The 9996-nt window shown below is 52.1% G+C and overlaps 1 protein-coding gene across 1 annotated transcript in view; it reads right to left on the bottom strand.

Annotated features, from left to right (window-relative positions):
- Positions 1–1958: 1958 nt before the first annotated feature.
- The window catches only part of LOC103682605 (ectodysplasin-A), a 20352-nt gene continuing 12314 nt past the window's right edge, over positions 1959–9996 (bottom strand). Inside the window, exons 2-6 of the mRNA XM_040631562.1 lie at positions 9644–9823; positions 8192–8226; positions 7241–7292; positions 4317–4447; positions 1959–2608 (exon numbers count right to left, since the gene is read on the bottom strand). Coding sequence (XP_040487496.1) covers positions 2357–2608; positions 4317–4447; positions 7241–7292; positions 8192–8226; positions 9644–9823 — 650 coding nt within the window. The 3' untranslated portion in view covers positions 1959–2356. The remainder of the gene's footprint in view (positions 2609–4316; positions 4448–7240; positions 7293–8191; positions 8227–9643; positions 9824–9996) is intronic.

Raw genomic sequence — 9996 nt, 5'->3', positions numbered from 1 at the left:
CAAGGAGTCACTTAGTAGTTGTGGGAGGTGGACCAGCTCCTGTGACCCAACTAGAGGGTAACCAGTGGAGGCCATTGGCCACGGCAGGGGCTCTGTACATGATGGGTGGGTGGAGGAGCATAAGGGGTGCGGTTCTGTGGGTCCTGGAGGCCTTCTGCTCAGACACGGTGCCAAGACAATTCTGACCACAAGAGCACTAAGGCTGATGGCTGTTTCCCAAAGAAATGTCCTACTCTTTTTGCCACAAAGCCCCCGGCAGCCAAAAGAACATCAGGGAATTATCATCAAGGAATGAAAATGAGTGTGTCTGGGTTCCTCTCTGTGACGTTGAAGGATTTAGGGTCCTTATTCCCATTTTTATTGGTTCTCTCTAGACCACACATTCAACACAATGCTGCAGCATAATGAAATAGCTTTGGAGGCAGACCTGGCCGAAGCCCCAGGTCTATGGCTTAAACTGGTTGGGATCCTGGTCAAAGCACTTCACCTCTCGGAGCCTTGAATACACAATGGGATTCATAGTACCCTCAAAGGAGATAATGAGAGAGAAAGTACCCTTCAGTTCCTGCTACAACTGAGGACTGTCTAAGGCACTTTTCAGGAGCCTGGGCCAGATGCATGCCTCAAGTTCACCCCACCTGGGGTTGCAAGGCTGTCATTAGCAACTAGACAATGGCGGGATAGCCTACCACCTCTGGCCCAGACCTGCCGAAGGCCGAGCATTACCGTTGTTTGGAAAGGGGAAGTACAGTGGAGAAATGAGTAACTGCTCTTGGTGGATTTCAGCTGCCCGAAGGGACTTATCCCATCTCCTCCAAATGAAACTTGTTTCGGAGCGAAAGTAGCAGACTGTACAACAGTGGCCCTCCCCAGCTTTGGGCTAGACCCGGCATCCAGAAACCAGGCTGGCCCCCGGTAGTGAGAGATAAAGCCCTTGAATGGTTCCACTGTATGATCCAGTGGGTAACTTGGGGTAGGGGGTGGGTGGGTAAGGTGTGTTTGGACTGGCTATAGGACAGAGCCTTCCCTGATGCCGACTTCTCTCGAGCCTGGATTTAGGCGATCGGCACTGGAATCTCTGGTGATTCTGCTGTGGCTTTCTGAAGCCAGAGTGAAGAAAGGTGGGTCACAGGGCATCGGCTGCTGTTCTTTTGGGTAGGGCCTAGGCTCATGACCTCTTGGGTCACAGCAAACTTGAGGAAGAAACCCCCACCGTCCTATCCCACTTCTTGCCCTTTTGGGGTCAGGCAGGAAAGTTCTGCCTTGCTGATGCCCAGGGGGCAGGCTAGGGTTTGGGAATTTTCGTAGGCTCTCGTGGAAGCTGTCTAAATATTCGAATTTGAAGGGACTTCCGGAGGTCATCCAGTCCAACCCTTTGCCCTCAGACACAACTAGACTAGATGAATATTTGTGTTGCTTAATAAACAGAAAAGTTTCTTTGTGCCCAGGTCATCGAAAGAGTATCCCAGACTCACAAAAGCATAGGTCCCAGGGGACGCACCTGTCTTAGACAGAGGTAGGCTCTGTGGAGAAAGAAGACAGGAGTTCTGGTCAGGCTGGGAAAGGGGGCAACTAGAAGGGGACCCAGAGATTTTTCTGAGCATAGAACACGGCTGTAAACAAAGTGAGAGACACGTGGCCCCAAGCGTGCCTTCAGCTTCTTGTGCAGGCAGGGTGGTGGCCATTCCCTGCCACTGCTCCGAGAAGAGCAAACCTCTTGTCCCCCAAAGCCCAGCAAGCTTCCACAAGGTGGCTCTCAGCTTGAGTTGGAAGAGCCCCCCCAGGCCCTCTGGCAGGCTGTAGCGCAGAGCGCCAAGAAGCCTTCCACTGCCAAGGATGCCACCAGCGCTCGCCTTTCCCCTCCCCGCCCCTTGGCTTAGGCTTCACCACTACCCTCCTGCCCCACCCTTGCCCCCAGCCCTACCCAAGAGAGGAACGGGCAGCCCTTTAGGGTCAGAGGCTTGACCCCATGGTCTGGAGTCCACCTTTGCTTTCTCTTGCCTGCTGCCCCGGAACCCCACTTTAGTGCAAGAAACAATCACTCTTACAACAGGGACCTTGAAGTTGAAGAGTCGAGCCGTAAGCCGGTCGACGGAGCCAAGGAAGAAGGTCCTGCTTCCTGCAAACCCTGGCGCTCCATCAACCGTCCTGTGAACTCAAGTTCATCCTAGAAAGTCAAGCAGGCCTCATCATCCTGGAGTCACCCGGGAATAAATAGCCCTGGGGTATTGATCTCTGTGGCTGTGACACCCGTAACACCTCACTCCACAGCAGCACTGAGAGGCTCTGGGAGTCCTGGCTCCCAACCCTGGGGCAGGGGCACCGGCAGGGGCAGAAATGGGTGGGGTGGGGGGATCTAGGATGCAGGGGCTTCGCCCAGCCTGATGGCCCCAAAGAAGGTGGTGTGCTTGCTCATATTGATAGAGATGTCAGCATGCACCATCTTCACGGCAATCTTCTGCCGGGCTTTGAGGAGGCAGACCCCCGCGGTGTAACAGGTATTGTAGTTGGTCTTGCCCGTCTCGATGCTGCGGGTACACTGCAGGAAGGGCTTCTCGTCCACCACCACCTCATAGCTGGCAAAGTCGGTGAAGTTGATGTAATAGACCTGGGTGAGAGGCAACAAGAAGGGATTGGGGGAGAGAGGAAGGAGAGGGTGGGGCCCTTCCCTGCGATGGACAGACAGGACCTTCTCTGACGAGCTGCCCACACACCTTGTGAAGGGGGGCAGGGCCACCTGAGGGCATGTTAGTTGGTCAACAGGAAAGGCAAGATGATGGGCTGATACCCTGCACTTCCCCCACTCCGTGGGGCTCAGGCGGCTGAGCAAATCTCTTTTCAATCCTCGCCAGTTGTCAGCTCTGTGAGGGCAGGATCCAGGCCTTTCTCACTCTGGTAGCTCCCCCAGCCCCTCCCCTGCCCTCCACCCTGCTCAGCCCTGCTCAGCCCCAGCAGGAGGCACGGTGCTCTGCACACAGTAGGGGCTCAATCAGTGCTACAGACAAATGGATACAAATTGACTTCCCATGCCGTGCCCCAAGGACTATTTGTGGCTGACCTTAGAAGTTGCTGATTCCCCAGAGAGGGCACGGTAACAACTTGCCACTTCTTCAGCTCTTTAAGGCCGGCCGCTCACTCAGCTTGCAGCTTGCCCTCTCCTGTGACTGAATTTCTCTCCCTGATTTTTACGGTGCCCCCTGGCCCTCTGATAATGAAGGAAACAGATCTGGAGAGACAGAGTGCTATCTACCACAAATGAGCTAAAGAATTTGAAAGGACAAAACCCAGGCCCCTGACTTTACTTTGTGGCCAGAAGAAGTGCCAACCTATGTTCAGTGGCCTGGTTTCAAGGGGGATTTTCCCAGTTTTCATGGCGTTCAAGGTCTGAGGCCACTCCCAATCTGTTCTGGGCCCAGAAAATACCCCACCCCAAGCTTTGATTCCCTACTCCCCCCCCCCCCACAAGAAGGAGCTTAGGAGAAATGGCCTGTAAGACATTGGGATTATACCTATGTGTCCCCTGGGGATTGGGGCCCCCCTTGGTCATTCTAAATCACTTTATGAAAGGTTGGTCCCACCTTCCCTGGCCACTCTTCCTTGGGACGCTTCTGTTGGCTCCACAGTCTTTCTGTCCATCTACCTACTCGCTGCCCACCCCACAGAAGCCCCTCTAGCCCTCAGGAGCCACCCCTGTGGAGGCAAACAACAGGGGTGGGAGTGGATGGGCAGATCTGGGGAGCAGGGCTGGGGCAGAACAAGGACAGAAACCCAGGGCCAAAAGCACTGGGAGAATGGTGGCAGGTTGGAGGAGGGCACAACAGAGACACAGAAAGATAGACAAGCAAACAGGAGAAAGAGGAAGGAAAGGCAGTAAAAAATGGCTTTGAGGTGGAGAGAAAGCATGCAGGAGTGCTGTTTAACGTGAAGCTACCGGTGTGGGGGGAAGGGGTGCTCAGCAGCCCTGCAACTGACTCTCAAAGGATATATCCTGACACAGAGATAGCATTTGGTAGTAGAACCAAACAGCTCGGTGGGGAAACCAGGGCCTGGGGCCCAGCAGGAGGGGATCAGACGGCAGGGTGTGCAAGGGGCCCCTTTGCAGTTTTTCAAGGATAACTGGCTGTGGGGGGGCAACCAAAACAGGTCCTTCTCTCTTTCCTCCTTTCAACTCCCTCCCAGCCCAGTTCCCCTCCACCCCAGTCCCCCCAGAAAGCGGGAAGTTAGCAGGTCTTGGCTAGCTCCACAGTGCCCCCATGTGGTCTGCACCGGATCTGCATTATGGATATAAGAAGAGTTAGGCCTGAGACCGTACTCACTTCTACCTGACTATAGATGAAGTAGGTGCCGTCCACCAGTACCTCCAGCTCCCCGCTGCGGGGATGTAGCTTAAACACCTTGGGGTTCATGGTGATGCGAGACCAGTCATTGAGCACTCCACCTGAAAGATCTCAGTATGAGAGAAGGGCAGTCACTCAGTATATGTCAGAATAATCTGGGCAATAGAAACAAGAGACATCGAGCAGCACCCTGCCCTACCCCCACCCCTATCCCAGTGCAACGTGGAGAGCCCCAGAGGCCCAGCTTTAAGAACAGCATTTGGAAGCAGAGATAGCGTTCTGTTTGTTGAGCGGCTGCCAGGCCTGGCTCAGGCCCCTTGGGTCCGCTTGTCTGTCTCCCTGTCTCCTTTCCTGACCCTTCCATCTGGAAGGGGCTTTAAACAACACCTTCTAACTGGAATGCGGGGTGAGGGTAAGAAGAAAGTGGGCATGCTGCCCTATTTTCTTTGTTGTTCTAGGGCCTGCGCAGGCAAAATTCAGACACTGAGTGGCAGGCTAGGTCTTATTATTCCATTCTATTTCTCTAGCCATAGTTCCTGAATCCCTCCCCTGGCTCTCAGGTTCGTGGGTTTTGCCCTTCTCCTTTAAAGATTCCTTTTTCAGTTCCTTCATGCCCCAGGAGGTTTCCCAGCCTCCCCTCTCCCCCAGGAAACCACTCAGCCAGAGGAATTGTCTACCTGGAGAACCTTAGGGAGCGGGGGTGAGTCAGACTTCATGGCAGCTGGAATGAGTGGCCACCAGTAATAAGGACCCATCGGAGAGGGGGATCTTTACGAGAGTGAGGGATAGACCACCAAGCAGCACTAGAGCCAGCCCAGGGGCTGGCGAGGGTGTCTGGGAGCCGAGGCACCCCTGGTAAAGCATCTGTGAGCCCAACTCCACTGGGGACAGAAGGGGAGTCCTACCACCTTTGCTGGACAGTGAGGGCCAGTATGTGAAGGCAGAGGAAAAGGTTCCTTCCTGCCACCGGAGGAGAGAGTCCTAGCCCAGGGGGCCTTTTCCCCTCAAAACCCTCCATTCTTCACCCAAGAAATTATGTTTTGAATGTCCATCTTTGGCTAGTCTCAGGAGGCCTGCCTCTCTGAGGTGTGAGGAAACTGGCCTTCTGGACTAGGTGGTCATCTTCCCTCGAGGTGATGGTGGGTGGGACAGGAGTCAGGAAGAGATACCCTGGCTCGGCCCCCCTAAGTGACTGCTCTGCATGATGTCCTTCCACCCCTGCCCCCTCCCTTCTGCTTTTGGTACAACTAAAGATCAGCATAAACTACTATTAGGGATTGGCCCAGAGGGTTTGGAACTGGTCTTGTTGTGTGGTAGTGGGAGCAAAATCCGTAGCTTCGGGTATAGAATAAGCATGGAGGCCACCCGTCCACCCAGACAAATCGATTTCCTGCCTGTCTCACTCCTCCCTGGACAGATGGTGATTATGGCCCATCCAGGGCCCCAGGGCCCAAGACACCTGGTCCCAGAAGGACTCCTTGGGTTTTGCTACTATTCTGTTCCTACTTCTACTTTGGAGGCGATTAAATTTCAGGCATCCAGGTGGCAGTCCAGGATGTGGCTAAGCCCAATCATTAGGGCAGCTCGGCACAGTCAGTTCAGGACGGACTGGGCTCTTAGGAGCTGTCCCCATGAAGCAGGTTTCTTAACCTTCATTTACTGTTTCTGCACTCAGAGCCCCTCCCTTCCACTTCACGCTCTGTAAGCATCTGGCATCTTGGCTGGCTTGCTGCTTCCCGAGGCTCCTGGGGGTTCATGCATTTTAGGCTGTGTGCACCCTGGGGACTGGACATTATTTCAAAGTGCTGTTCTTTAATGAATGCTCATGTCTCTTTGGGGGAGAAAATGAACCTAATCATTCACTGGAGTGTACGCACATCACTGAAGTAGCAAGTAGCACAGTGCCGTGGAAAGAATCAGACAGACATAGTTTTGAATCCCAGCTCCTACCCTTAACTGAACTCTTGGGTCAGTTAATTAACTTCTCTGAGCTTCAGTTTCTGTCTCTGCAAGAAGGAACTAATATCTACATCATAGGGTTGTTGTGAGGATCACACGAAATGAAAGACAAGGGGTGCCTGGGTGGCTCAGTTGGTGAAGCATCTGCCTTCTGCTCAGGTCATGATCCCACGGTCCTGGGATCCAGCCCCACATGGGGCTCTGTGCTCAGCAGGGACCCTGCTTCTCCCTTTCCCTCTGTCCTCTCCCTGGTTGTGCTCTCTCTCGCTCACGCTCAAATAAATAAATAATATCTTAAAAAAAGAAAGACAAAAGAACACATGTTGAAAACTCTAAAGGACCATACAAATATAAGGCAGTATGATTTCTTACGGCATTATCCATTCCTTCTGGGACTTTGGTTCCCCATCTTTTAAATGCAGGGATTACATTAAGTCAGTTTTCTTAAGCCCCTTAAACCTATTTCCCCTTCTTATAGATACTAGCATCTCATGCTCCCTGGAGAGTCTGACATGCCTCCCCCCAGCCCAGAAATGCTCCCTCCACCCCGTCTTCTGCGAAGACCCATCAGACAAGAAGAATTTAATTTTCTGTAGTTTTACCTTCTCTAGCTTGTATTGTGAAAATGTTGATCAAACTACACATATCCCCTTGGTGACTCTGATACAACCTCCATCTGCCAAGAATTCCCTGTCTTGATGATGTTTCAAGTCCCTTTCGCTTCCTCATCAGTGATTCTAAATGTAGTATGTGTGTAGCGACCGGTCTAGGTGCAAGCAATTACCCAGGACGGCCAGTAGAGGGCAAACGGAGTAGAGAACGGCTCCTTACCGCCCAGGGTACTTCAAGGGGCCTGGGAGGAGCTAGGCTGGTGATTCATTGAAGACTGCGGGTAAGGAAGAGGAGAAGCTCCTCTTAGGGACAGAGCCTACTTTGACCCTTACCATTCTTGACTTGAATTGCTGACCCTTGGCCCTGTAGATGCACCACAGCCGGCTGGGAGGAGGAGAAGGATAGAGAGAATAGTCACTGAGAGAAATGGCTGCCTGCCCAGCCACCAGTTAACAAGTTCCCACCTCTGACTTCCGGTCTCCTTTCATTTCCCAATTCAGATCCCTTTCTCCTGTCCTGGGATGCCAGCGACCACGTCTCTGCTGGTCGGTAATGGAATTTGTAGCCCTGCCACTTCCTGGCTAGGTGACCTCAGCAGAATGTAATGCCTCTGAGCCTCATTTCCCTAACTGTGAAATGGGGATTTTAAGAATCTCTGGCCTCTCTTACAGGGATGTTTGAAGATCAAATGAGGTGATGGATATAAAATTCCCTGTAAGCCATTGAGCACTGTGCAGCTGTGTAGATTTATAACTGTGGCCAAACAGCTGTAGTGAGTGAGGAAGGCTCAGATGAGACAAGGCTGAAGAACTTGCCAATACAGACAGATTAGGAAGCTCAAAGAAAAGGGAGGAGCCCTTGAGGCCATTAACGCAGAAGCCCAGGCTGGGTTTGGCCTGGAGTGGTTGGGTGATTTTCAAGCTCCTGATTCCCGGCGTTCTGAGTGCCGACAAGGTGTCTGGTGTGGTTGGGAAGTTGGAGGCTCAGGTGGATAGGCCTGACTGGCAGCTTATTTCAGGGGACGACTGAGCTTCTATATGGTGACCTTCTGTCTTCTGTGAGATGGAGAAAAATGGCTATGGCAAGATTGAGTTAAAGGCAGGCCCTGGGGCAAAGCCTTTCTGTTCCTAGAGATGGGAGGGTGCTGTAAGTGAACAACTTCAGGACCTCCAGGGCATCCTCACAAAACAAACCCTCAGCAAACTTAATAGGGAGCCGCTGGAAGGTGGTTCTAGCCTTGTGAACTTCCCTCTTCCCCAGGAAGAGAGCAATTCTCAGCCAACCTGGTTTTCTCGAGGTCCAGCTTTATCAGCAGCACCTGCAAAACAGGACAGGACAATCAGAGGGCATGCTCCTTCTCCTTGCCTTTCTCTCCTCAGCTAGGCAGTGAGTGGCGGTGAGCCTTGCTCTGGGCAGCCAAGCCCTGGGATGGGAGAGGATACTACTCTCTTCTCTTTCTCCTCCCTGACCTGCCTCTTCAGTGGGCCCAGTGTCCAGCAGGGAAAGTGGCCTCTCGCTCATGCTGGCCCCAAGGTGAGCCTCACCAAGCACCCGTAGAGAGACAGTGCCGTTTGCTTCTTTAATCTTTTGCTCCCCTTCTTTCATGGTCTTCATAGAGAGCATTGCCATTTGTAAATATCTTGCTTCTTTAATCATTTCTGTCCTCTTCTGGGACATAAACTCTGTGAGAACAGGGACCACTTATCAATATATCTCTTGCACACAGAAAGTGGTATCTATGGAAGGACTGGATACCAAAAAACAAAACAAAAAATCCCACAAAACCCAAACCAAAACACCCTCTAACTCCATCTCTTATGGTCACGGTAATGCTGATTAGCCCCATTTGAACTATGAGTCAAAGAATCTGAGTCCTGCTACAGAATTTTTGGACCTCTAGAAATCAGTTGTGTAAAGAGTCCATTTCCTTAAAGCCCCAAGATACAAGAGGAGAGCAGGAGGAGGAAATAACCACTGACCTAAGCTCTGGCAGCCCGACTCCTGTCAATTCCAATTAGACAGGTTTGGATCGGCATCTATACCTTTTGGATGCCCTTCTGGACCCAAGGGGAACGATGCAAAGAGATTCAACGCTATCTGAATGGGCAATGCGGTGGGGTGAGGATGCAGCACAAGAGGCACTTGGCTCCTCAGTCTTAGCGACTGTGTTTGCTTCTTCCCCAACCCCAGTGACTTGTATATTTCCAACTCCCTTGTCACCAGTGACTATTTGTCTACCTCTATGGGAAAGGCACTTCAGAGTTCATGGGATGAGACTGTTCTAGGGCTTGTTATTTCTTCCAGTCCCCAACATTCCTCTCCATAGCCTGTTTCCAATCAGACATAAACAAGTGGTGCTAGATGCTGGAAATCAGAGCAGACCAAATTCATTCCCCACTGGAAATCGAGTGTAAACCCTTGGGGCCTCTGGCTCTGGCTCATGGGAGTTTATTGGCTCACTATAGGGAGGCCTAGAGTCAGGGAGGGCTTGTGATGGAAAGGTCAAGAGCAGGTGGCCTGTCCTTGACAGGCTGGTATACACAAGAAGTTAGAGTAGGTCAGGACCTACTGGCTTGTTCAAGTCCTAGTCTCTCCACTGAGCTAGGAGACCTACTTTCTCATTGCTCACCAAAGTCCTCACCACCATCTGAAACTGCTCTCAGGATCACCCATGCCTGCTCTTTTCAAGTACTTGCAAGGAGCCTAGGGGCAGGTGGAGAGACAGAGGAACTCACCAGAAGGTCCCTGTAGGCCAGGGGGTCCCTGAGGACCAGGGGGACCTGGAGGGCCAGGTGGTCCCATCACAGTTGTTCCTGGGATTCCAGGAATTCCTGGAATCCCTGGGGGTCCCTGGGGTCCTGGAGGTCCTGGAGGTCCCGGAGGGCCGTTGGGCCCAGGAGGTCCTGCCTTTTTTCCTAACAGACAAGATTCAGTGTTACATTTATAGTTATTGACTGATAACAAACATACTGTCAGGAGTTCTACAGACTTCCAAGGACACAAAATCAGCACTTTGGGAATTCCTGCTGTTAAAGAGGTGAACACTTTATTATACAACACACACACACACACACACACACACACACAC

This window comes from Ursus maritimus, assembly GCF_017311325.1.
Source record: "Ursus maritimus isolate PB19 chromosome X unlocalized genomic scaffold, ASM1731132v1 scaffold_X1, whole genome shotgun sequence".
In the NCBI taxonomy this organism is placed as follows: Eukaryota; Metazoa; Chordata; class Mammalia; order Carnivora; family Ursidae; genus Ursus; species Ursus maritimus.
The sequence above is the reverse complement of the archived record's forward strand: the minus strand, read 5'-3'. Positions and strand labels throughout refer to the sequence as shown.